Genomic DNA, 27,896 nt, shown 5'->3' with positions numbered 1-27,896 from the left:
TCTCTAATTGAGTCTAAAAATCTCTCAATTATATTTTAGACTAATGAAAACTATTAAATTAACATCTACTGAAAGTTTTCTGAAAATGTTGAGTGTATAAATTGGGGCATAACTTTTCTTTGAAGAACCAGACAGGATCTTCTGTTTCTAAATCTAGATATTACTTTTAAATTGTTACTAACACAAATATACTCTGATACATTCTATTATGATAGTTATGATTGATTTTAAGCAGTAAGGTTATAGTTTTAAGGCTTCCAAATTTCCTATCCATCTTTTCTCATTCTAGCCTAACAAAACTTCACCAGTAAGTCATCCAGTAATTAGTAAAGTGAGCAAAATATTCCTCAGTAGTTTTTTTCAGTGTTCCCAAGAATATACACCCACTGGCTACCTTATTACATTCACCTGCTCATTAATGTAAATATCTCATCAGCCAATCACAAGGTAGGAATTTAATGCATAAAAGTATGCAGACCTGGTCAAGAGGTTCAGTTGTTGTTCAGACCAAACATCAGAATGGGGAAGAAATATAATCTAAGTGACTTTGACTGTGGAATAATTGTTGGTGACAGATGGGGTGGTTTGAGTACCTCGGAAACTGCTGACCTCCTGGGATTTTCACACATTGAAAACATCCACTAAGTGGCAGTTCTGTGGGCTTTGTTAATGAGAGAGGTCAGAGGAGAATGCCCAATACAGACTGGTTCAAGCTGACAGGAAGGCGACAGTAACTCAAATAACCACATGTTACAACAGTGGTGTGCAGAAGAGCATCTCTGAATGCACAACACATTGAACCCTGAAGTGGACGGGCTACAGCAGCAGAAGACCACAGACATATCCCCACAAAAGCTACAAAGAATCTAAGGAAAAGATACCCCCAGGGGTGCCTGAGAGGGGGGGAGGATGAGCACCCCAGCCGGATGGACACAATGACATCAGACCCAGGCAATGAACAAACGACGATGAGAAAGCAGTGCGCATGTGGCAAAATCTGCAAGAACGATCGTGGCTTGAAGACCTACCAAGCGAGGATGAAGTGTTTGGCAGCAGCAGGAGCAGCACAATGCACAGCTGTCCAACCTGGTGAGATGGAGGGGCCAGGCCCGGAGTCACCCCATAGTGCCCGGAACCTCCAAGTGTTGCAAACTAATCCCTCTAACATGAAGTCTAACAGGAGGCGGATCAAATGGCCTGCAGCTAACATGACTTCACTGTAGAAGCAGTTTGATGAAGATGTTAACCAAGTTCTGGAGGCAACAGCAAAGGGAGGGGTTGATAGGAAGCTGCAAGCCATGACAACAATTATTGTCAGTATTGCAGCTGAACAGTTCGGAGAAGAGGAGAAGGAAGGCTCCAAAACATCTTACTCGAAGAACCAAAGAGCATTGAGGATCCACAACATCAGGCAGGAGATGAAAGTGCTGAAGTCCCAATACAAGGAGGCAGGAGAAGAGGAGCGCATGGGCTTGGCCCAGCTGATGTGCATACTACGAAAGAAGATCAGGGTCCTCCGCCGGGCAGAGTGGCATCGGAGGCGGCGTCATGAAAGGGCCCGAAAACGTGCTGCCTTTATCACCAACCTCTTCAAGTTCACCAAGGAGTTGCTGGGGGAGAAGCACAGTGGGAAACTGGCCTGTTCGCAGGAAGACATAGACCAACATCTGAAGCAGATACACAATGATCCTGAAAGAGAGCAGGAGTTGGAAGAGTGTGACATCCTAATAGACCCACCTGAACCAGATGTGCAGTTCGACATGTCAGAGCTGCAACTAAAGGAAGTCAGAAAGGTCGTCCGCAAAGCAAGGGCAAGCTCGGCTCCAGGACCAAGCAACACCTCGTACAAAGTGTACAAGAATTGCCCCAAACTCCTGCTGCGTCTGTGGAAGATCCTGAGAATCTTCTGGAGAAGGGGAAAGATTCCGGGACAGTGGAGAGTGGCTGAAGGGGTGTGGATCCCAAAGGAGGAAAATGCCACCCAGATAGATCAGTTTCGCATCATCTCCCTGCTGTGTGTCGAGGCGAAGATCTTCTTCAGTGCAGTTTCCAACCGGTTGTGCACCTACCTAGCAAAGAACACCTATATTGATACATCAGTCCAGAAGGGTGGCATTTCAGGGATGCCGGGCTGTCTGGAGCACATCAGTGTGGTGACACAGCTCATCAGGGAGGCCAGAGAGAACAAGGGCAACCTGTCAGTGTTGTGGCTTGACCTGGCAAATGCATATGGCTCCATTCCGCACAAGCTGGTGCAGCTCACACTGACCAAATATCACGTCCCCAGCAGAATCAGAGACCTTATCGCTGATTATTACAGCAATTTCAGGATGAGGGTCTCTTCAGGAGCACTTACATCAACCTGGCACAAGGTGGAGATCGGCATCATCACAGGGTGCACTATCTCAGTGACACTGTTCTCCCTAGCCATGAACATGCTCACTAAGTCTGCTGAACCAGAGTGCAGAGGGCCCAGAATGAATTCCGCTCAATGGCAACCACCTATCAGGGCATTCATGGATGACCTCACAGTCACCACAGAATCAGTCCCAGGCTGCCGGAGGATTCTGCAAGGGCTCGAAAAGCTGGGCCCGGATGCGTTTCAAACCTGCCAAATCAAGATCGATGGTGCTGAGGAAAGGGAAGGTGGAGAACAAGTTCCGGTTCAGCATCGCAGGCACAGCCATCCCAACCATCACAGAAAAGCCAGTCAAGAGCTTAGGCAAAGTTTTTGACAGCTCTTTAAGGGACACAACATCCATTCAGGCAATCTGCACCGAGTTGGATGGCTGGCTGAAATCTGTGGACAAGTCTGGCCTACCTGGGAAGTTTAAAGCCTGGGTGTATCAGCATGGCATTCTTCCCAGAATCCTGTGGCCCCTCCTCATCTATGCAGTTCCAATCTCAACAGTCGAAACCTTAGAGAGGAGGGTTAGCAACCACCTCAAGAGATAGCTGGGGCTGCCAAAGAGCCTGAGCAGCACTCTATGGACACCACAACAAACTGCAACTGCCGTTCAAATCCTTGGAGGAAGAATTCAAGGTAACAAGAGCCAGAGAAGTACTACAGTATAGGGATTCAAGTGACCCGAAGGTGGCTAGAGCAGGGATCCAAGTGAGGACTGGCAGGAAGTGGAGGGCAGAGGAAGCTGTTCAGGAGGCAGTGGCGAGGCTGTGTCACAGGAGGCTGGTGGGAGTGGTCACACGAGGCCGAGCTGGGCTAGGATCCTTTCCAACTCCCCAAATGGACACCAGAGGGAAGGAAAGGCGTCATCTAGTTCAGGAGGAGGTGAGAGCAGTAGTGGAGGAGATGAGAGCCTGCAAGGCGGTGGGAATGAAGCAACAGGGAGCTTGGACAAGATGGGAGAATGCGGTTGAGAGGAAAGTGACCTGGGCTGATCTTTGGAAAGCCGAACCACACTGCATCCAATTTCTCATCCAGGCAGTGTACGATGTGCTTCCAAGCCCATCAAACCTGCACACATGGGGCAAGGCAGAGTCATCTGCGTGCCCACTGTGCTCCAAGCGAGGAACCCTGGAGCACATCCTCAGCGGCTGTGCAAGGGCACTTGGTGAGGGACGGTACAGGTGGAGGCATGATCAGGTCCTGAAGACCATCGCTGAAGCCGTCAGCGCAGGAGTTGAGTGGGCGAAGCGGTCCCGACCCTCCAAGCAGACCATTGCCTTTGTCAGAGCTGGGGAGCAGCCAATACCTGCCAAAAGAACATCTGCAGGCATTCTGACCTCTGCAAGGGACTGGCAGCTGTTGGTGGACCGCGAAGGGCAACTGAAGTTCCCCAACCATATCGCAGCCACCACCCTGTGACCAGACATTGTCCTAGTGTCCGAGTCGACTAAGCAAGTGGTGCTGCTGGAGCTGACAGTCACATGGGAAGATAGCTTGGGAGAGGCCTTTGAAAGGAAGCTCTCCAAGTACACAGGACTGGTCAGCAACTGTCAGCAGGCTGGATGGAGAGCGAGATGTCTCCCAGTGGAGGTTGGTTGTAAGGGATTCATAGCCCGTTCTTTAGTTAGAGCCTTCAGCATTTTGGGCATCGAGGGAGAGAGGAAGAGGAGAGCCATCCGCAGTACCACCGATGCGGCAGAGAGGTTCTCAAGATGGCTGTGGCTCAAAAGAGGGGAGCCATGGAGTCACAAGTAGCTAGCCATCTGGACACAAGCTGGGGTCTGATCAGCCCCGGCTGGGTCACCTGGAGGAGGTTGTATGATATTGAAAGACCCGAAACACCCGATGATTCCAGGAATATCACTGAAGATGTGTCCAGAAGCATCATCAGATGTATGTACACAGCGGTCACTTTATTAGGTAGAGGAAGCATCTTGCATCTTCCTGTGAGTTTTAGCTTGATAAAACATACTGAAACATACAAATGCTGTGGACACCATCTCTGGTTTCAAGTCTACCTATGATCCTTCATACCATCTCCACCTCACCATGTAGCCAACTGTGACCCATGTTGCACACCCATCCCCTATGCTAGTGCTCAAGCTCACGCCCCATATTAAGAGAGTGACTGAAATAGATGCCTAACAATGAGATCCCACAGTATCAGAATTTTACTAGATACAGGATCACTAAGCAGCATGTGAAACTGCTAAAGCACATGCTGCTTGTTTATTTCAACCACACCAAGCATGAGTGGTACATTTTCATCCATCTGCTTCACCTTTTCAAAAAGAGTGATTCATTTTCTTCACAGATTTAATCCCTCTACAAGTTCTCTGAAATTGTCTTCCCATAGAAATTTGTGTCAATGAACACACTCCTTGAGTTGAGGAAGGTATGCTTTCTTGACTTAATTAAGTAGTGGTTCTCCCACAGACTCCAGTGGATTAAGTTCTGGGATCTGCTCAGTCAGTCCCTCAGAACTGGGAATGAACTGCTTCCATTTCAATGTTATGGATTCTGATGAGGCTGACGAGATCACCAGTGAAACATTGACTCTTCCAGAGAAGGCAAAAGAGGAGCCCGATGGAGCAGGTGGGTGGATTGCTCATGAGGAATTACATTCCATCCGTATTACTCTTTAATATTTTGAAAATCTCTTACAAAAATTAAATGATTTATGTTTTCATCACTTCCACTCTCACTTCAATTGCCCATTTTTGAATACCAGATCTGTTAGGTGGCATTTACACAGAATCTCCAGAACAGTGATTAAAATGTCTTCCTCACAGGGTTGAATCTTTATTTTGTTTCTGTTTCAATTATTTCTCTTCTACTCTCTCTCAAGATTTGGCCCTTCTAAGTTAAATTGAGTTCTGAGTTTTCTGCATACTGGAAACACAATGTGTCTATGAACTCATGTGGACTGCAATGTCCCTCTGTAGTTGCTCTTCTTGTTCAATATCTTTATACGACCATAAGATATAAGAGCAGAAGTAGGCCATTTGGCCCATCAAGTCTGCTCCGCCATTCAATCATGGGCTGATCTAGTTCTTCCAGTCATCCCCACTCCCCTGCCTTCTGCCCATACCCCTTGATGCCCTGGCGAATCAAGAACCTACCTATCTCTGCCTTAAATACACCCAAAGACTTGGGTGCTCGTGGCAACAATTTCCACAGACTTACCATCCTCTGACTAAAGTAATTTCTCTGCATCTCTGTTCTGCATGGATTTCCTTCAGTCTTGAAGTTGTGCCGAACTGTCCTAGACTCCTACCACGGGAAATAACTTTGCCATATCTAAGTTTGCCAAGTTCATGACTTTTAACATTTGGAATGTTTTTATGAGATGCCCCTCATTCACCTGAACTCCAGGGAATACAGCCCAAGAGCTGCCAGACATTCCTCATACGGTAACCCTTTCATTCCTTGAGCCCAAAACTGCACACAATACTCCATGTGTGGTCTCATGAGTGCCTTATACAGCTTCAACATCACATCCCTGCTCTTATATTTTACATGTCTAGAAATGAATGCCAGCATTGCATTTGCTGTCTTCACCACCGACTCAACCTGGAGGTTAATCTTTTGGGTATCCTGCACAAGGACTCCCAAGTGCTTTTGCAACTCTGCATTTTGAATTCTCTCCCCATCTAAATAATAGTCTGCTCATTTATTTCTTTCCCCAAAGTGCATGACCATACACTTTCCAACATTGTATTTCATTTGCCACTTCTTTGCCATTTCCCTAAACTATCTTCTCTGCAGGCTCTCTGTTTCCTCAACATTAAGTGCTCCTCCACCTATCTGTATCCTTGGCAAATTTAGCCACAAATCCACTAATCCCATAGTCCAAATCATTGTTAAAAGCAGCAGTCCCAACACCAACCCCTGTGGAACTCCACTGGTAACCGGCAGCTAGCCACAATAGGATCCCTTTATTCCCATTCTCTGTTTTCTGCTGATCAGCTAATGCTCCACCCATGCTAGTAACTCCCCTGTAATTCCATGGGCTCCTATCTTGCTAAGCAGCCTCATGTGCGGCACCTTATCAAAGGCCTTCTGATAATCCAAGTACACCACATCTACTGCATCTCCTTTGTCTACCCTGGTTGTAATTTCCTCAAAAAATTGTAGGTTAGTCAGGCAGGATTTTCCTTTCAGGAAACTATGCTGACTTTGGCTATCTTGGCATGTGCCTCCAGGTATTCCGTAATCTCATCCCTAACAATCAATTCCAGCAACTTCCCACCACTGATGTCAGGCTAACAGGTCTATAGTTTCCTTTCTGCTGCCTCCCACCCTTCTTAAATAGTGAAGTAACATTTGCAATTTTCCAGTCATCCGACGCAATGGCAGAATGTATCGATTCTTAAAAGATCATTGTTCATGCCTCTGCAATCTCTCCAGCTACTTCCTTCAGAACCTGAAGGTGCATTCCATCAGGTCCAGATTTATCTACTCTCAGACCATTAAGCTTCCTGTGCACCTTCTCAGTCATAATTTTCACTGCACATACTTCACTTCCCTGACACTCTTGAATGTCTGGTATACTGCAGGTGTCCTTCACTGTGAAAACTGGTGCAAAATACGCATTTGGTTCCCCTGCCATCTGTGTGTCTCTTATTAGAATATCTCCAGTATCATTTTCTATTGATCCTACATCTACTCTCAATTCTCTTTTACCCTTTGAATACTTAAGAAAGCTTCCCAATCCCCTATCTTCCCACTAACTTTGGCTTCCTTGTATGCCCTCTCTTTTGCTTTTACTTTGGCTCTAACGTCACTTGTCAGCCACGGTAGTATCCATCTTCCATTTGAAAATTTCTTCTTATTTGGAATATATCTGTCTTGCACTTCCCTCATTTTTCGCAGAAACTCCATCCATTGCTGCTCTGTTGTCCTTCCTGCTAGTGTCCCTTTCCAGTCAACTTGACCAGTTCCCCTCTCATGCCATTGTAATTTCCTTTATTCCACTAAAATACCGACACATTGGAATTTAGTTTCTCCTTCTGAAATTTCAAAGTGTGCTTATATTGTGATCACTGTTCCCTAAGGGTTCCTTAACCTTATGCTCTCATATCACTTCTGGATCATTACACAACATCCAGTCCAGCACAGCCAATCCCCTAGTGGGCTCAACAACAAGCTGTTCTAAAAAGCCATTCCTTAGACCTTCTACAAATTCTCTCTCTTGAGGTTCAGTACTGGCCTGGTTTTCCCAATCCATTTTAATGTTAAAATCCCCAAAGGATTATCATGACATTGCTCTTCTGACATGCCTTTTCTATCTCCTGGTGCAATTTGTAATCCACATCCCGGTTGCTGTTCGGAGGCCTGTGTACAACTGCCATTAGGGTCCTTTTACCCTTGCCATTTCTTAACTCAACCCATAGAGACTCTACACCTTCCAATCCTATGTCATCTCTTTCCAATGATTTAATATTATTTCTTATACACAGGGCCACACCACCCCCTCTGCCTACTAATTAATCTTTCCGATACACCATATATCCTTCACATTCAACTCCCAATGGCAGCCATCCTTTAGCCAAGTTTCAGAGATGGCCACAATGTCATACTTGCCCATCTGTAGCTGAATTTCAAGATTATCCATTTTATTTTTTATGCTGCGTACATTCAAATACAACACTTTCAGTCCAGTATTTGTTCCTTTCTGTTTTAGCTGCACCATGCCTCTTATTGCCCTGTAACTCATCCCTCTGGCTGTGATTGTGCCTCATCTCCTGCTTGTCCTTGCTATCATCTCTCATTTTAAAATTCATACATTCTTGCAATAATTTATTCTTCTATGCTTCACTGAGATTCTCATTGTTCTCCTTATTGATGTTAGATGACCGTGAAATAAATGTGTTCTTAATGCCTATTTGTGTCATAAAATCAAGGAATGTAAGATGAGACTAACTTGTTTTGGTTTCTGTGACATGAAAGAATGTACGACTGAAGAAGCAGAATTACACTGTTGTAGTACAAGACCCAAAATATTTTGTTTTAATCCATTTTAAATGACCAAAACTAAGAAATATGTTGATACTAGTAATTCTAGTACTATTTCAATACTAATACAAGTTGAGTACCCCTTATCTGAAATGCTTGGGTCAGAAGTATTTTGGATTTTTCAGATTTTGGAATATATAATGAGATTGCTTGAGATCGCAATCATTTCCTGAATTTATGTACTACCAATAAGCAGTCTTTGTCTGACACTTGCTCATCACACATATTTACTTAACAGTAAAAATTATTATATACCATTAAAATAATGAAAATATAATGTGTGCAGGGTAACAAAAGCAGTACAGCAGCATTGGGAGAATATCTGAATCAGCTGTTGAACACCAACGAACAACAGCAGGCTTTCAGTCTCCACCTACCATGATGCTGTGTTTTGATAAAAAGGTTACAGTATACTGTATATGTATTTCACTTTCTTTTTTAAGTTTTATGTAAGGTATAAAAAATAATCAGTACTGTAGACTTTTCATGGTACTAGAGTTTTGTGATCAGCAGATACTTTATAAATTTGATGCCGTGCCTTTTCTTAAATTTCTGCAACCAGCCTGCTGAGTATTCACAATTACCTTCAATTTTCAGTTCATCGTGATAGATCTTTGCTTGTTTCATGATGAGCATACCGTTAAGAGGCATATGTTCACTCTGATGCTGATGAATCCACTCTTTCAATACAAATTTGGGATCTTCATAATCCACTCTTTCAATAGATATTCGGGATCTTCATATTTCACTGTCTGCAATGTTTTTCAATTTTTCGTTAACTTCTGTTCATTACATTTGTGAGGTCAATTCTCAGAAGCGTCTGTGGTATGCAGAGACCTGTGCATCACCTTCCCAGCATCTTGTGGAATTTTCCATTTGTGACGTTATGTCAGCGCTCAACAAAAATCATATTTTGGAGGTTTTTGGGTTTTTGAATGTACTCAACCTGTACTACAGTAAGAAAAAGTTTAGTAAATGTGTATTTTTGGAACAATCTCATTTGCTACCATTGTGAAGGTATTGGATTCCCTGCCCACAAATCCCTGGACTCACGAGATTTTGTTGCTTACTGGTGGTTATACCATCTCCGTATACTCAAGGCCTGACCTACTTCACTGTCTAGCTTCTGTGGCAAGTTCTAGCTGCCAATACTCACTTCTTGAGTGATGGGTCCCCCTTCCCTCCCAAGGAGATACTTCCAGCTAACGAAGTAGCTTAAACATCGTTATTGTATTTTAATGATACACATTTAAATACAAATAATTCAAACACACTTAACAGTCACAGAGGACTTCTAATTTATAAAAGAATTACAAATTAAAAATCTACAGACTACAAAAGATTTCCAAACTTTGATACAATTCTTACGAACTGGAAATGGGTGAGTCATTTGTCGCAGAAACTGAAGGTTGAGGAATGAATTCAATTTTTTCTTGTACCCCATATTTCTGTCATTCTCCTTTTCATTCCTAACAATCCCTTCCCCCCACCACCTTCCTGATATTTATACTGTTTTCTACTAGATTACATCATCTACATGTGATGCTTTTCAGATACCTTTGCTGGGACAAAGTAACTCACACAGATGATCTTAAAAGTGTCTGGCAACTGAGATCCCAAACATCCACACTTAATACTGTGAAGGCTGACCATCTGAGTACACAAACACCCTAACTTGTAGCCATGTTTGATATGCTAAGTGACATAACGTCAAGGTATTGTGTTTGACTAATGCAGACAAGACTCTTAGTCACTTTACTTTGCAAAGCTGTGCCTCTAACTTCAAACTGGGGACTGGTTATTGTTTGCAACAAAAACAAAGAATATTTGTTAAAAGTTTGACTTTATCACTGATGACTATGACCCTTTGGAAAGGTCACACAGCTGTGCTAGAAAGCTGAGTTTAGCAATGAGCCTCTTAGTCACTGGAGAGTAAATATCTATCACACCGTGTGAAGATGTCTTCACTGGCTTGGTTCTGCAGCCTTGGTAGATAGTACTTGTGTCTACCAGTTCTTCAAAGTCTTTATCTGTCCGTAGCTAAGAAATAAAACTTCTGTCAAATTATTTCATGTTCAGAATAGCAGAATGTTCAGTATGAAACTTTTCTTAAATTTGTCTTCTCAACACACTTGGTACGATAACTCTGTCCGTAAGGCTGCCTTCAATTCTTGAAGGTTTTTTAGTTCACTGCACTGTCATCCAATGACACTTGGCTGAGCTGACTCAGATGCATATTCTTACCTAGAACTGATGAATGGACCACAACCAGAGATGTTATTCAAACATTGTCATTGGTGGCATAAATGCCAAGGAAACCAACTTTTCTAATGTCTTCAGTGCTTGACCTATAGTCTTCCTGCTTGATTGAGTGTCATTTCCCTTCATGTGAAATCTATTCTTTACACCTATCCTCCCAATTCAGAATTAAGAATTGAAAATACACTTGGGCTGAGATGTTAACTGTCCTTGTGCTATCACCAGTGGGATCATCAGTTGACCTGTCACCTGCCTTCAGGAGTTTCAGCCTGCTTATAATCAAGACTCCCTCGAGGTGGTGGGCCAGCAGTGCTAAAGCACCACCTCCCACTGGTGAGCTTAAAAACTTCACATCTGCCTCTATCAAGAGTTGTTGGTCGCTTCCATCCAACAGATAGTCTACTCTTCAGGTGTCTATGCAACTACTGAAGGGTTTGCAAGATATGGATACACTGTCTGACTATCTGCCCCTCTGGACGTACTTGGTCCACACCTACGATGATCCTGTCTCTGCTGCCTCAGCTACAGCCCTGCTGGTTGACTTGATCTCTCTTCTAGTGAAGCCAAGGTCACGCAGCCACTTCTGGAAAGTGAATGCAATAAAAGTCACGGCAACCTACTTCGAATGGACAGCATGAGACCTTCCACCCTCTGTCTCTGCACTCTGATCTTAATTCTGCATACTTGGTTAACTTGCGCTCATGGGCTTCATCGAAGTTGTCTTCCCAGGGGACTGTGAATTCACCAATAACCACTGCTCTACTGGTGTCAGACCATACGATTATATCTGGACACAATGTGGTGAAAGCCATTTGCTCCGGGAAACTGCCTTTCCCGTCCAGGTCGGCCTTGACACGCCAATCATTGGCTGAGGAAAGTATGCTTGATCGTGAGCCTATGCCGTACACCCTTGACTTGGAGCCTTCTTTCACAAATGATATGCAATGTTCTGTGCAGCATGGGGCACGAGTTAAGTTGTGCTGCAGTACTCTCTGCTCAACCGCTTCTGTTACAACTTTGAGAATATTGTTATGTCTCCAAGTGTACATGCCGCTGGAAAGATTGACTCTGCATGCACTCAAGATATGTTGAAGTGTTCCCTTCTCGCCACAAGCAGCACACCTGTCCGTCTTATCTTCATACCAGGTGCTGAGGTTGGCAGGTGTTGGGAGCAGGTTGTACGCTGCTCTACATAGAAATGTGGAGCGGTTCCATCTGCCACAGAACATTCCAAAATAGATGTCGTTGTTCAACACTTTCCCACCAGGTCCAAGCCCCTTGTTTGGACAGGCCAGCTGTTTTAGCTAACCTCTTCTCTTCTACCTCTCATATTTCTTGTGTTACAAGCTCACGGCGCTCCTTACCTGTAGAAGATGACCACCACTTGTGGGTTGTCCATCCAAGTCCCTGGCAGCCTAGCTGGATAGCCCCAACTATCTCCTTGTGCTTCAATCTGGACTCTGCCTCATCAACTGCTACATAGGCTGACCACTTCCTGCCTGATCTCACATCCGGCTGGGTGTTCTTGATGACAGGGTCTTTTGAGTCTCGAAGCATCAAGAATGATCTTACCTTGGCTACCTTAACCTCTCCAACAAGGGATTGCACTGGGATGGTAAGCTTTGTCTGGCTATTGTGGATTGCAACATTGGTGAGGCTGCTCGGTACTCCAAGCCATTTCTTCACATACTTGTTGATCTTCTGTTCCATTGCCTCAACATGGGACATTGCCACTTCATAGACAGTTAGTGGCCACATTATCCATGGCATCAGTCAGTACTGCAAGCACCACAACTTCAACTTGCCAGGCAAGCACACTTGTCAACAGATATCAGACCTCTGCTGATCTGTTCTCCTGTCTCTTGAACTCTCTTGGTGTCTCTCAGCTCCTCTGTGTACAATCACCTGAGGCTCTTAACCTCAAGAATATATTTGTGTTCTTTTATTCTAACTAGAACTTACAGAGCAATTATTCAGTCATGGAGATCTGTTGAAACACATGCATGTTGTTTATTTCACTTTTTGCCAACTGTACTACACACTACTTATCTGTCCCACACATATAGACTACAAAAACAATTACTCTAAATGCCTTGATTGACTGAAGAAAATAGATAATAAATTAAAATACTTGCAAAAGTATGAACCTTATAAAAATGTCTTCACTACTTTTATCATTTATAGCTCTCTCTCTTTCTCTGACTGTAATGATATTAAAAATAAATTGATATTGTACTTAACCCAGCCAAATTCAATCTTAGTGTCCAAAAAAAACAAAAACCTCAGATGGCAGAAATATGAACCAAAAACAAGAAAACATTGGAAACATTCAGTAGGTCAAGCAGCATCTGTGAAAGAACAGATGAGCTAATGTTTCGGGTGTGGACACTAGTCCCAGGCAAAAGAGTGAACACCCTGATTGCTAACTCATTTATTCTCTTCCAAGTATACTGCCAAAACTATTGAATGTTACCAGCTTTTTCTGTTTTTATTCCTTCTCCAGAGTCCCCATTTTTATGTGTTTCAGTAAATGTCTACATTCCAACCAGATTTCTCTCTTCCTTTTGCCAAAGTAAACTTCGAATTGCTTGTTTATTTTTTTTTATACACACTCTTAAGCTAACTGATTTCTATTTTGAAGACTAATAAATTCATTACCGATGGATACATCTTTAAATTCAAATAATATTTGATCCACTTTAGGGAGCAAAATAGTTCGTACCATTTTGTTAACTTTTTATTTATTCAAATATTTACCCATTCTTTTTTGAAAGCTGTTTCGGTCTGCCACAATTCCCTATGTAAAGAGATAATTTTCTTCATTTTGTAATCATGTTTTGCAGTGCTTTTGAAAAGTTAACCCATTATTGATCATTTGTCAGTGAAGGTACTGTGGACTCTGGTTAACTTGGCCATCGGTTAATCAGGTTTAGGACAATACTGAGAGACAAAAAATAATCAAGAAAATAGCCAGATTGGCTGTCTAGAACAGGATAATAGGCAGCCAGTGCAGAGTAGCCCTGTGGCTGTTCCCCTCAATAATAAGTATACCACTTTGGATACTGTTGAGAAGGAATGACCAACCAGGGGGAGCCACAGTGACTAGGTCTCTGGCACTGAGAAGCGGCCTGCAGTAATGATAGGAGGTTCTATAGTTAGAGGAATAGAAATGAGATTCTGTGGATGCGATTGAGGCTCTGGCATGTTGTGTTGCCTCCCAGATGCCAGGGTCAGGGATATCTCAGATCAGATCCATGGAATTCTAAAGGAGGATGAGCAGCCAGGTCTTCATACAGATTAGCACCAATGACATAGGTAGACAAGGTGAAGAGGCCCCTAGGAGAGAATTTAGTGAGCTAGGTAGAAAGCAGCAAAGCAGGTCCTCCAGGATAGTAATCTCTGGATTGCTGCCAGTGAGGTAGGAACAGAGTGATTTGGCAGATGAATGTGTGGCTGAATTGGTGCAGGAGGCAGTGGGATTCTTTTCTGAGGAAGATATGGCCTGCACAAAAGATATGGGTTACACCTGAACCCGAGGGGGACAAATATCCTTGCAGGCAGGTTTGCTTGAAATGTTTAAGAGGGTTTAAACTAATTTGGTAGGAGGGATGGAATCCAGAGTATTAGGACTGAGGATGAGGTAGTTGGGTTACAAACAGAGGAAGCGTGTAGTGAGACAGACTGATGATAGGGCACAATTGCGAACAATGGGATGAGTTGCAATATAAAAGAAGGACAAAAATCAAAAAGGGAGATGAATAAAAGAATGAAGGTCTTTTACTTGAATGCATGCAGTTGCAGAATAAAGTAGATGAACGTCGCACAATTACAGATTGGCATGTAGAACATTGTGGGCATTACAGAATTGTGGCTGAAAGATTATAGCAGAGATCTTAACCTCCAAGGATACACATTATATCAAAAGGACAGGAAGAGAGGATGGGGTGGCTCTGTTGGTAAAAAAAAAAATGAATCATAAGAAAGAGGTAACATAGGAGCGGAAGTTGTAGAATCATTCAGGGTAGATTGAAGAAACTGCAAGGGTAAGACCCTGATGGGAGTTATATACAGACCACCAAACTGTAGCAAAGATGTGGTCTACAAGTTACAACAGGAGACTTAAAATACACATCAAAAGGGCACAAATTATGACAGTTATGAGGGACTTCAATATGCTGGTAGATTGGGAAAATCAGGTTGGTGCTGGCTCCCAAGAGGGAGAACTTGAAGGATGCCTATGAGATGCTTTTTCAAGCAGCTTGTGGTTGAGTCCACTGGGAGATCAGCTATTCTGGATTGGATGTTGTGCAATGAAATGGAATTGATTAGAGAGTTTAAGGTAAAGGAACCCTTCGGGAGCAGTGATCATAATACGATAGAATTCACACTACAGTTTGGGAAGGAGAAGCTAAAGTCAGATCAATCAGTATTACAGTGGAATAAAGGGAATTACAGAGGCATGAGGGAGCAGCTGGCCAAAATTGACTGGTAGAGAACACTAGCAGGGATGTTAGCACAGCAGAAATGGCTGAGTTTCTGGGGCAATTTGGAAGGCACAGATTATATGTATCCCAAAGAAGAAATATTCTAAAGGCAGGATGATGCAACTATGGTTGACAAGACAAGTCAAAGCCAACATAAGAGCCAAAGAGAGGGCATAATAATAGAGCAAAAATTAGTGGGAGGATTGGGAAATTTTTGAAAACCAACAGAAGGCAACTGAAAAGTCATAAAGAAGGGAAAGATGGAATACAAAGGTAAACTAGCCAATAATATTAAAGAGGATACCAGAAGTCTCTTCAGATATATAAAGTGTAAATGAGAGGAGAGAGTAGATATTGGACCACTGGGAAATGATGCTGAAGAGGAAGTAATGGGGAATGAGGAAATGGCTCATGAACTGAATAAGTATTTTGCAGTTTTCAGTGTGGAAGACTATCAGGATGCTGGAAGTTCAAGAGTGTCTAGGGGCAGAAGTGAGTGAAGTTGCCATTACAAAGGAGAAGGTGCTTGGAAAACTGAAAGGTCTGAAGGTTGATCAAATGGTCTACAACCCAGGGTTCTGAAAGAGGAGGCTGAAGAAATTGTGGAGGCAATGTTAATGATCTTTCATGAATCAATGGATTCTGGCATGGAAAATTGCAAATATCACTCCACTCTTCAGAAGGGAGAGAGGCAGAAGAAAGGAAATGATAGAATCAGAATCAGGTTTATTATCACCAGTATGTGTTGTGAAATTTGCTCACTTAGCAGCAGCAGGACAATTCAATACATTGTAATATAGAAAGAAAAAGAAAAAAAGTAAATCGATTGCATAAGTATATAAATGTATATTAAATAGTTAAGATTTAAAATAGTGCAAAACAGAAATAACTTATATTAAAAAAAAGTGAGGTAGTGTTCACGGGCTCAATGTCCATTTAGGAATTGGATGGTCAAGGGAAAGAAGCTATTCCTGAATTACTGATTGTGTGCCTTCAGGTTTCTATACCTCCTTCCTGATGGAAACAATGAGAAGAGGGCATGCTCTGGGTGATGGGCATCCTTAATATTGAACGCCGCTGTTTTAAGGCACAGCTTCTTGAAGATGTCTTGGATACTACAGAGACTAGTACCCAAAATGGAGCTGATTAATTTTACAACTATCTGTAGTTCTTTTGGCCCTGTGAAGTAGCCCCACCCCCTCACATACCAGACAGTGATGCAACCTGTCAACATGCTCCCCACAGTACATCTATAAAGGTTTTCGAGTGTTTTAGTTGACAAATCAAATCTCTTCAAATTCCAAATGAAATATAGCCACTGTCTTACCTTCTTTATAGCTTAGGTTAGATCCTCAGAGATCTTGACACAAAGGACCTTGAAATTGCTCACACTTTTCACTTCTGATCCCTCTGTGAGGATCAGTTCGTGTTCCCTCCTCTTACCCTTCCTGGTCCACAATCAGCTCTTTCGTCTTACTGATGTTGAGTGCAAGGTTGTTGCTGCGACACCACTCTACTAGTTGGTATATCTCGCTCCTGTGTGCCCTCTCATCTCCATCTGAAATTCTGCCAACAATGGCTGTATCATCAGCAAATTTATAGATGGTATTTGAGCTATGACTAGCCTCACAGTCATGGGTACAGAGAGAGTAGAGCAGTGGGCAAAGCACACATCCCTGAGGTGTGCCAGTGCACAGCTGAGGGTAGGCCAGTTAATTTGACCTCAGTGGTTGGGAAGATATTGGTGTTAATTGTTAAGGATGTGGTTTCGGGGTACTTGAAGGCACATGATAAAATAAGCTGAAGTCAGCATGATTTCCTAAGGAAAAATCTTGCCAAACAAATCTCTTCGAAGAAATAACAAGCAAGATAAGTAAAAGAGAATCAGTAGATATTGGGTACTTGGATTTTCAAAAGGTCTTTGACAAGGTGCCACACGAGGTTGCTTAACAAGATAAGAAGCCATGATAATACAGAAAAGATGCTAGCATGGATAGAGCATTATCTGATAGGCAGGAGGCAAACAATGTGAATTAAGGAAGCCTTTTCTTGTTGGCCTCTAGTTCCACAGGGGTCAGTGTTGGGACCACATTATATGCCAATGATTTGAATGATGGAATTGATGGTCTTGTGGCCAAGTTTGCAGATTATTCAAAGAAAGTTAGTGTTGAGGAAGCAGAAATGGTACCGAAGGACTTAGGCAGATGAGGACAATGGGCAAGGAAGTAGCAGATGGAATACAGCATTAGGAAGTGCATGGACATGCATTTTTGTAGAAGAAATAAAAACGTAGACTATTTTCTAAATGGAGAGAAAATTCAACAATCTGAGGTGCAAAGGGGCTTGAGAGTCCTTGTACAGGATCCCCTGAAGGTTAATTTATAGGTTGAGTCGGTGGTGAGGAAGGCAAATGCAATTTCAGCATTCATTCCGAGAGGACTAGAATACAAAAGAGAGGATGTAATGTTGAGGCTTTATAAAACACTGGTGAGGGTTCACTTGGAGTATTGTGAGCAGTTTTGGGTTCCTTATCTAAGAAAGGATGTGTTGACATTGGAGAGAGTTCAAAGGAGGCTCACAAAAATTATTCCTGGATTGAAAGGCTTGTCATATGAGGACTGTTTGTTGGCCCTGGGCCTGTACTCACTGGAATTCAGAAGAATGAGGGGGGATATCTCATTGATACCTATTGAATGTTGAAGACCTCAATAGAGTGGATGTGGAGAGGATGTTTCCTATTTTGGGAGAGTCTAAGGCCTGGAGGACATAATCTCAGAATAGAGGGATGTCCATTTAGAATGGAGATGAGTAGGAGTTTCTTTAGCCTGAGAGTGGTGAATCTGTGGAATTCTTTGCTACAGGCAGATGTGGAGGCCAAATCTTTATGTATATTTAAGGCAGAGGCTGAAAGATTCTTGACTGGTCAGGGCATGAAAATTTACAAGGAGAAGGCAGGAGATTGGGGCTCAGAGGGAGATTAGCTCAGCCATGATGAAATGGTGCAGCAGACTCAATGGGCCAAATGGCCTAATTCTGCTCCTGTATCTTAAGGTTATAAAGTGCCTGCTTCATAACAAAACTAAACGGAATTTACAAAAATAAAATCAGTAGCTAGCTATATAAAATGAGCAGTTACTGAGCACAAACAACAATCAATTTATACCTTAAACTCACTGCACAGGTACTATATATTAGAAGGTTGGATTATGACACAATGGTCAATACTTCACTGTAAATTACTCTTGATTTGAGCAGCTGTGGGCATTTTACATTTATCATTCATTCAACAGTAAAATGTGCAAGTAGTGCCTTTTGACCACAAAATGAGGTCCTGAATACAAAATGGATTCCTTAGTGAAACCTTTCTTGCTACTGAGTTTTATGTTTATCTGTTTGTTCTAATAAAATAAGCCCCAGGTTTTATCGTTTGATCCCCATAACTAAAGCTTTGTGGCCTTGGTATTAACCTTATTAAGTCTGTGTTACTTCCACAACTGGATATAGCCTGGATATAGATTACAAAAGCAAAATATTTTAGCATAAACTCTTTTTATCGTGTATTCTATGCATTTTTTGCATCTTGTAAACACATTGCAAACTTTTATTTTAAAGTCTTTCAATTTACAGCATATTCTTTGTAGCTTGTCTATACAAGTTTCTGCATCTTTGCAGCTGAAAGACATTAATTACTTCAGTAAAAATTATGTTGATGTCACTTTCATTGGAGAAGTTGAAGTCTGCAGCGTCTGTACCACTGATTAATAATTAGAGGACAAAACAGTTAAAGTCAACAACTCAAACTATTTAAATTAAAATTCTTCAGCCTCAGAACCAAAAATTACACAAGGGGAAAAATAAACTGTCTAATTGGCACTTAACACCCCAGTTACACATGGTTCAATTTGTTTTTTCCCCATAATTACTTTGAATATTTGGTATAATTATTTATTTTCACTTGTGAAGTATAATTGTTAATTAAGTGATGTATTACTGTTGATATCTATTGATTAAATTTAAATTAAAATTGGTAACAATAATGTGTAAATTTAAAATAATCAGAAGCAAAAAAATTATCATTACTTACCATATCATCATCACAATGCTGCAAGATCTGACAACTGAACAGCGTTTTTAAAGCGAAATCAGCAAGAACTTAGTAAGCACAGGAACAGGCCTTTCTGTCCACAATGTGGCAACTTATAAAATTAGTAATTAAATGTCTGACTAAACTTACCCCTTCTGCTTACATAATGTCCATATCCTTCCTTTTCCTGCACATTCATATGCCTATCTATGAGCCTCTTCAACACCTCCACTATCACACCTGGCAGCACATTCCAGGCACCCACCACACTCTGTGTAAACAATTTTGCTCCATACATGTCCTTTTAAATCAACCCTTCTCACCTTAAATCTATACCCTCTGAAAAAAGATAACATCTTTCTCCTCTATCTATGCCTCTTTCAAACCTCTACAACAGGGGTTCTCAGCCTTTTTTGTGCCATGGACTCCTACCATGAACTGAGGGGTCCATGGACCCCAGGTTGGAACCTCTGCTCTATAAGATCCTCCCCTCAGCCTCCGATACTCCAGAGAAAACGTCCCAAGTTTGTCCAACCTTTCCCTATCGCACATACTCCCTTACCCAAGCAGCATTCTTGTAAACATCTTCTGCACTTTCTCCAAGGCCTCCACATTGTTCATATACTGCGTAAAATGCAAATCCGAGTCAGGATTTGTAGATGCTGGAAATGGGAGCAACAAATGAGATATGAGAGGAATTTAGTGGAAAGGCAATGTCTGTGGGGGAAAATGGATAGTTGAAATTTCAAGTTGAGACCCTTCATTTGGCTGAAAGGTAAAGGAGAAGCAACAAGTTTAAAGAGTGGAGGGAGAAAGGTAAATCCAGGAGAGGGATGGCAATTAGAGAATGGACAGGGGAAGATGAAAGTAACAACAGAGGCTAGTAGGTGGAATCTGGTCGAAAAGGAAGATGGAGCATGGAATTAAATACGGGAAATGGAGAGGCAGATAGGAACAGTAGGGGTAGGAACCTAGAGGAAGGAGTATATGGTTGAGGGTCAGATGGATTAGGTTGGGAGGGGAGAAACAGGGTTTATGGGGCTGGGATGGATGTGGTAGGAACTGGGTAGTTCAGAGTGAGAAAGAAAATGGATGGGAGGAGCAGTTTACTTGTCACTGGTGAATTTAATGTCATGCCATTGGGATGTAGACTACCCATGTCGAACATGAGGTGCATGTTCCTCTTGTTTGTCTTTTGCCTCACCTTGGCAGGGGAGGAGTCCAGAGACAGACAAGTCATGTTGGAATGGGGAGGGAAAGCGGCAGCTCCAGCTGGCCTTGGCGGATAGAGTGCAGGTGCTCAGTAAAGTAATTGGCTAGCCTGCGCATGGTCTCACCAATGGAAGTTCTGAATGGTTGATCTCTATTACTGGCGCAAAATGTAAACATGAACAGAAACAGCAAAACGTATAAAACATTAAAGTTACCTCTTGGATCACACCGTTCTGAAAAAGGAACTTACAACTAAAACATGAATGCGTTACTCCAGATGTGACTTAATTAGAGTCTACTAATTAGTAGCATCTTCTTTCTCTGCAGATGCTACTTGACATAAGTGTTTCCAGTGTTTTCTGCAATCTATCCAATAACTGTGATCTGATTAACATCCACAATGTTTTACACTCCAATAGAGAGACTACAAGAATGTGAATTATTTATTAAGACAAACTATTTTACATATTAATTTTGGATGTATTGGTGCTACATATCAACTTCAAAATAAACTACATCACCAAATCTTTCTCAAATTTGGGGTATCACTCCAATGTAAAAATAGCAGAGTACTGAATTCCCTCATGTTCTGGTCTGAGGTGTAGTGATTGATAGCCATGGCTTCAAAAGGAACTACAGCTGTCACCTGTTAATGTCTTTTTACTTTGTTGATGGCCTCCCCATTGAGCCAAGCATCTGTGCTCCAAAGAGACACTGAGTGCATTAACAGCTGACCCTTGGCTTTACTTCAGGGAGATTGGTTTATTAGATTAGATTAAACTTTATTGTCATTGTGCCGAGTACAGATACAAAGCCAATGAAATGCAATTAGCATCTAACCTGAAATGCAAAGAATAGTGATATGAAGAACTGCAAATAAAAAGTGCTACAGCACACAAACAGAAAAGTACTGAGACAGTACAATATGAGAGCAATACTGCTTAGCACTGTGATGTGAAGTTCATCAGGCTCACAGCCTCAGGGAAGAAGCTGTCCCTGGGTCTGCTGGTGTGGGAGTGGAGGTTCCTGTAGTGCCTAGTGGATGGGAGGAGAGGAAAAAGTTATGAATAATCACCATCTTCATCAGAAAAAGTACAGTTCAGTGCTTTACAATGTCTTTGTTGGTGCTCTAGAATCATTAAAGCTGATTAATTTTTCAAGATAAATGTTGCTTTTTTAGCTGTATAGATTTTAAATTTGTATCAAATATTCTGGGTGGGATGTGACATACAAAGCCTAGTTACTGCTTGGAACCCATTCTGCCTCCCCTTATACACGTCAGATTCAGAGTCCACTTCTCCAGCTCTCTGAATCTGGAAATAACAACTGCGTGCAGGCAGACACAACAGTAAGTAAGTGCAGGTGGTGATAGGTTGAGATCCAATATCCTTTAGATGACATATTAAAAGAGAAGTTTGTCTTCTCAAGTGATTGTAAAGGATTCTCTGGCAATACTTCAAAGAGGAGCAGAGAAAATATTCCAGACATACAAGCCAATTAACAATTAGTTAATTGGCTGGTATGAGGCATACTGGTCAATCCATCAATTAGCATAATTAAATTGTAGATAACTTAGTCCAAATTTCAACTTTGAATTAACTTCAGAAAGCACTTCCAAGGTTGTGAAGTGGTTTTGAAATCCTGGAGTTTACAAAAAATAGAATATGCTCTTTACTTTCTCTTTAAAGCAAGATCCAGAAGAGATCCTTGTTTCCTAAAGGGATATTTGTCACTTGTCCCTTAAATTTGCTTGTTATTGAGCATTTCATTAAAACTAGCTCTTAATCAATCAAATGTGAGTCTGAATAATTCTAAAGGGTTAAACATTTCTTAAATGGAAGTCTCAGGTGCAAATGAACAAGGGAATATGGAATACTTGAACTTCTGTTCCATGTAGATTGGTTTTCTATCCTTGCAATTTTTAGAAAAAGCCCAAAATATGAGTCATTCTGCTTTTCAACAATGCCTGCCTCTTGGTGGCCTTAAGACGCAGACCATGAATTCAGTTTTAAAGAGCCTTCAGTGGGTGACTGGGTTGGTGTCTTAAGTTGTAATGCCAATTTAGTCCATGTTAAGTGCAGGACACCATTCTGGTAAAGGAGCTGCAGGTAATGACAGATCAACTACCTGGAGGATCGGGAAAAGCCCACCAATTTAGAGGGTAGTTAATTTAATAACTTCATAAAATAAACAGTGAAAAGGTTTCCACCACTACTTAAGTGTTTGGTGTTAATTGCCGATTGAAATCATTTAACTGCACCAAGTTTGAAATGAACTTTGGAAACACATCAGTAGATTTTTATGCACACTTTTCAAAATCTTGTTCAGTACCTCAGCTAAGGAAGGTAAGTTTTGTGCTATAATACATTATGGGTCACTTAATCACCTGTCCAGGGAACTCGGATTGTTTGGGTCATGGTCATCTTGTGAGGGGACCCTGTGTTCTGTATGAGGAATTGGAGGTGAAAGTGAGAACAAGGAAGAGCAAAGGTCTAAGAGAGATAAGACAAGGTGGTGAAGGGGGCTCTCGGCAGAAGGCCTAAATGAGCAAGGAGCTGTCACTTGACTTGCACTAATGCAAAGGGAACCTACGTTTTACTAAGGAAGTTATCATCAAGACAGTGGCCTTGTAGAACTCAGACTCAAATACCACAATATAACTTGCAACCATGAAGATTACAACAGTGCTTAGTTGAATAGCTACAGAAAACTTTCAGTATGCCAAAGGTGATTTGGTCACTAATTACTATGCTTTGTACACCTCTACATTAAAAAAACTATTTCTCTCTGCTGCGCAATGATTAGATATCTTTCCCTACTTCCAAAAAAGACCAAAAGCTAAGTACTATAGTTCAGGTTCAAGTTTAATTGTTATTCAACCGTACATGAATACTCATGAACACAGCCAAATGAGACAGCGTAACTCTGCGGTCAAGGTGCAAAACATAGTACCAAAAGTCACACACAGCTCAAGGCACATATAGTACATATAAGGTAAAGGTTGAAAAGTTCATTTTATTGTTAAATTGTGCATGTATAGTACAACTCTGATGTTTGTCTACTCACAATAGCCATTAAATATAGAAAGACCATGTGAGTTGATGAAAGACTACCCTCCCCAACTACCCCCCCAAACTGACATGAAAAAGAAACAAAACTCAGACCCCAAAATCCGCCCTCACCTGCTGCAGAACGCAGCCACAAAAACAATCAATGATTCTCTACACAATCACCGACTTCCTCAGTTGCAGAAAAGAGTGACAGCTGTACCAAATCACCAACCCCCCCCACATACAAAAAGTTAACAGATCATCCACCTGCCAACCGATCGCAAGAAAGAAAACATCAAACACCTGAAGGAAACTAAATAAAGTACAGTCCAATAATCACAGAAATCTCAGAATGTGGGAACCGTCTTTTCGCTGCATACCCAGGTCAGTGGTCACTCTAGAGAAGGACAGTTCATGTGGCTCCCCTCGTATAGTCATAGTCATACTTTAATTTCCCCCTGGATCAATAAAGTATGACTATGACTATACGAGAGGAGCCACATGAACTCAGTCCTTCTGCAGAGTGACCACTGACCTGAGTTCCAATGCCACCAATCTAGGGCCAAACACTGCTCACTCGGGGCAGAATGTGCCGATCCGGCTGCTGTCACACGCCGAGCTATCGCTGACTCCCTCCACATTAACCTCGATGCTTCAATCTTCCTCGTCGCTTCAAGATGGTGTCATTCCTGACCCGGTGCCTCATCTCTGATCTTTCACACGAGTCAGTTTGTGTTCTCAGACCTTCCCACTCCACTCCCTCCCACCCCCCCCCCCCCCCCCAGTTTCTGACCCCCACGAGGCAGCTCTCTGGACACAGCACAATGCTAGATCCTTCGACTGGATTCAGACTGTATGTCACAGGCTCCAACAGTTTCTGCAACCTAAACAAAAGAGCAAGCAGAAAGTGCAGAAAAAGTGAAATAATTGGGAAGTTTTGCTATTTGGAAGATGATGCCCATGGAATCATTGTTCACTGGTACCATCTTGACTGGAAGTACCAGAGATACCGAAGATAGCAAGCACAGTAAAAGTTGTATCAGTAGAGTTACGCAAAAAAAGTAGTTTAAGACTCTGAATGTATGAAGGTTGCAGCAGTCTGCGGTCGAACACAATACAGGTTGCCTTCTGCCCAGCCAACACTGGAGGTGGATAGTGGGGGCGGGGGGGTGGGGCGCACAGCACCAACTCCAATGCCTCTTGCCTGGATGGCTGTAAACAGGTAACACCACAGCTCAAGGCCTACTCCTCGCTACGACCAACGCCATGCAGCTTCCCCACAATCCGCCAATACATCAGTGAATCGGGCTTGCAGCATTTCACATTAACAATGTCCAACAGGATCGAGCAATCACAAGAAGAGCAACTTGATGCTAGACCGCACATCACCTTCATGCGCCGACTTCCTCAATGCCTCTCTGATGCAACCAGCAGTACAATCCACACAAAGTCCAGCTCCTTCAGTTTCTCAACCAACCAGCAACTTGCGAATGAGGTAGACCCACAGTACTTGAACCTCTTAATGTCCAGCAGGATCTTGTGATCGTAAAAAATACATTCGAAAAAGGAAAATGACACCTTTGGTTGACCCTGTAGAAGCCGCTGCGATCGAATGCACTGCTATCTTAAGATTCCACAGGACTGGGATTCCCCAGTGTCCTGGAAGCCACCAACTGTATGCGAACAAAGAATCACCTGAATGTGAAGAGGTACACAATGAGTTTCCATTCTCATCCGGCCAATCAGACACATAGATGAAAACCAAAAACTTGCAGATGTCAGAAGTCAGATTTTAAAAATGCTGGAAACACTCAGCAGATCAGGAAAGAAAAACCAGAGTTAATACTTGAGGTTGAGAACCTGTCATCAGAACGGAGAAAAGAAGAAAACCGTGCTTCAGGCTGTGGTTCCCTCCTGCTTTAAGAAGACCACAATCATCCCAGTACCCAAAAACATGATAATGTGCCTTAATGACTACCGCCAACTGGCTTTAACACCTACCATTATAAAGTGCTTCGAAAGACCGGTCATCAACTCCATCTTTCCAGACAACCTTGACCCACTGCAATTTGCCTTCCACCTAAACAGGTCCATAGCAGACACTATCTTTCTGGCTTTAAAATAATCTCTGCAGCATCTAGAGAGTAAAGATACCTACAACAGATTATTGTTTATTAGCTACAGCTGTGCTTTCAATATTATTATTCCAAGGAAACTCATCGCCAAACTCCAGACTATGGGAGTTATTGCCTCCCTCTCCAACTGCATGTTTGACCAACAGATCACAATCAGTAAGGATAGGCAGAAAAGCCTCTGCCACAATTATTCTAAATATTGGTGCTCTACAAGTTTGCATCCTCAGACCCTCCTCTACTCCTTGTATGCATGTGGTTGAGTGGAAAGATCCTGCCCTAACTCCATCTACAAGTTTCCAAACGATACCATTGTAGTTGGGCCACATCTCATATAGTGATGAGCAACACACATAAAAAATGGCTGGTGAACACAGCAGGCCAGGCAGCATCTCTAGGAAGAAGTACAGTTGTCGTTTCGGGCCAAGACCCTTCGTCAGGACTAACTGAAGGAAGAGCTAGTAAGAGATTTGAAAGTGGGAGGGGGAAGGGGAGATCCGAAATGATAGGAAAAGACAGGAGGGGGAGGGTTGGAGCCAAGAGCTGGGCAGTTGATTGGCAAAAGGGATATGAGACAGTCATGGGACAGGAGGCCTAGGGAGAAAGAAAAGGTGGGGGAGGAAGCCCAGAGGATGGTCAAGGGGATAGTGAGAGGGACAGAGGGAGAAAAAGGAGAGAGAGAAAAAGAATGTGTGTATATAAATAAATAACGGATGGGGTACGAGGTGGAGGTGGGGCATTAGTGGAAGTTTGAGAAGTCAATGTTCATGCCATCAGGTTGGAGGCTACCCAGACGGAATATAAGGTGTTGTTCCTCCAACCTGAGTGTGGCTTCATCTTTACAGCAGAGGAGGCCGTGGATAGACATGTCAGAATGGGAATGGGACATGGAATTAAAATGTGTAGCCACTGTGTAGACTGGCCTGCTGTGTTCACCAGCAACTTTTATGTGTTGCTTGAAATTCCAGCATCTGCAGATTTCGTGTTTGCGTCATATAATGATGAGTTGGAGTATGGGAAGGTGATAGACAGCTTAGGCATATGGTGTCAGAGGAACAAATTTGTCGAGAGATTGCAGACTGTTGCAGAAAATATAAAGTTGTGATAGTAGGTGTTTTTAACTTCCGCATATTAAATGGGAGTCCTATACTGTAAAAGGACTAGATAGGATAGGGTTTGTCAAATGTGTTCAGGAAAGTTTCCTTCATTAGTACACAGAAGTCCCAACAAGGAGGAGTGCAATACTTGATCTCCAAATAGGGAATGAGACAAGACAGGAGGCAGAAGTTAGTGTTGGCCACCATTTTGCATCTAGTGATCATAATCCCATTAGTTTCAAGGTAATTATGGAAAAGGATAGGTCTGATCCTTGGATTGAGATTCTAAATTTGAGAAAGGCCAATTTTGATAGTAGCAGAAAGGATCTGGCAAGTGTGGATTGGAACAGGTTGTTCTCTGGCAAATATGTGCTTAGCAAGTGGGAGGCTTTCAAAAGTAAAATTTTGAGGTAACAAAGCTTGCCTGTGCCTGTCAGAATAAAAGGCAAGGATAACAGATTTAGAACAAAAAGAAGCCACGAGGTTGCTCTAGCGATAAGGTGATGGAGAATCCAAAGGGCTTCAACAGATACGTCAAGAGCAAAATGATGACAAGGGGCAAAATTGGTCCTCAGGAAGATCAGAATGGCAATCTATGTGTGGAGCCAAAAGAGATGAAGGAGATGTTAAATCGATTTTTTGCATTTGTATTTACTCGGGAGATGGACACAGTCTATAGAAGTGAGGCAAAACAGCAGCGAGATCATGGACCATATACAGGTTACAAAGGAGAAGGTGCTTGCTGTTTTGAGGTAAATTAAAGTTGACAAATCCCCACAGCCTGACAAAGTGTGCTCTTGGACCCCGTGGGAGGCAAGTGCAGAAATATTTAAAACACCTTAGCGGCAGGTGAGGTACTGGAGGATTGGGGGATAGCTAATGTTGTTCTGCTATTTAAGAAAGGCTCTAAGAATAAACCAGGGAATTAAAAGCTGGTGAGCCTGACAACAGTAGTGAGAAAGTTATTGGAATGTATTCTAAGGACCGGATATACAAGTATTTATACTGATTAGGGATGATCAGCATGGCTTTGTGAGTGGTTGGTCGTGTCTAGCCAATCTTATAGAGTTTTTTGAGGAAGTTACCAGGAAAGTTGATATTGGCAAGGCAGTGCATATTGTCTATATGGGTTTCAGCAAGGCAATTGACAAAG

The 27,896-nt window shown here is 42.4% G+C and overlaps 1 protein-coding gene across 3 annotated transcripts in view; it reads right to left on the bottom strand.

Annotated features, from left to right (window-relative positions):
- LOC140202201 (acylphosphatase-2-like) overlaps positions 1 to 27,896 on the bottom strand; it is a 123,532-nt gene that overhangs the window by 14,027 nt on the left and 81,609 nt on the right. The window contains exon 4 of one of the 3 annotated variants that reach the window (XM_072267064.1): positions 20,948 to 21,499. The exons of the other annotated variants lie outside the window; for them this stretch is intronic. Coding sequence (XP_072123165.1) covers positions 21,406 to 21,499 — 94 coding nt within the window. The 3' untranslated portion in view covers positions 20,948 to 21,405. Of the gene's footprint in view, positions 1 to 20,947; positions 21,500 to 27,896 lie in introns of those variants that run through there. 3 annotated transcript variants of the gene reach the window in all.

Source organism: Mobula birostris, chromosome 8, assembly GCF_030028105.1.
Source record: "Mobula birostris isolate sMobBir1 chromosome 8, sMobBir1.hap1, whole genome shotgun sequence".
NCBI lineage: Eukaryota > Metazoa > Chordata > Chondrichthyes > Myliobatiformes > Myliobatidae > Mobula > Mobula birostris.
This window is presented reverse-complemented; position numbering and strand designations above follow the sequence as displayed.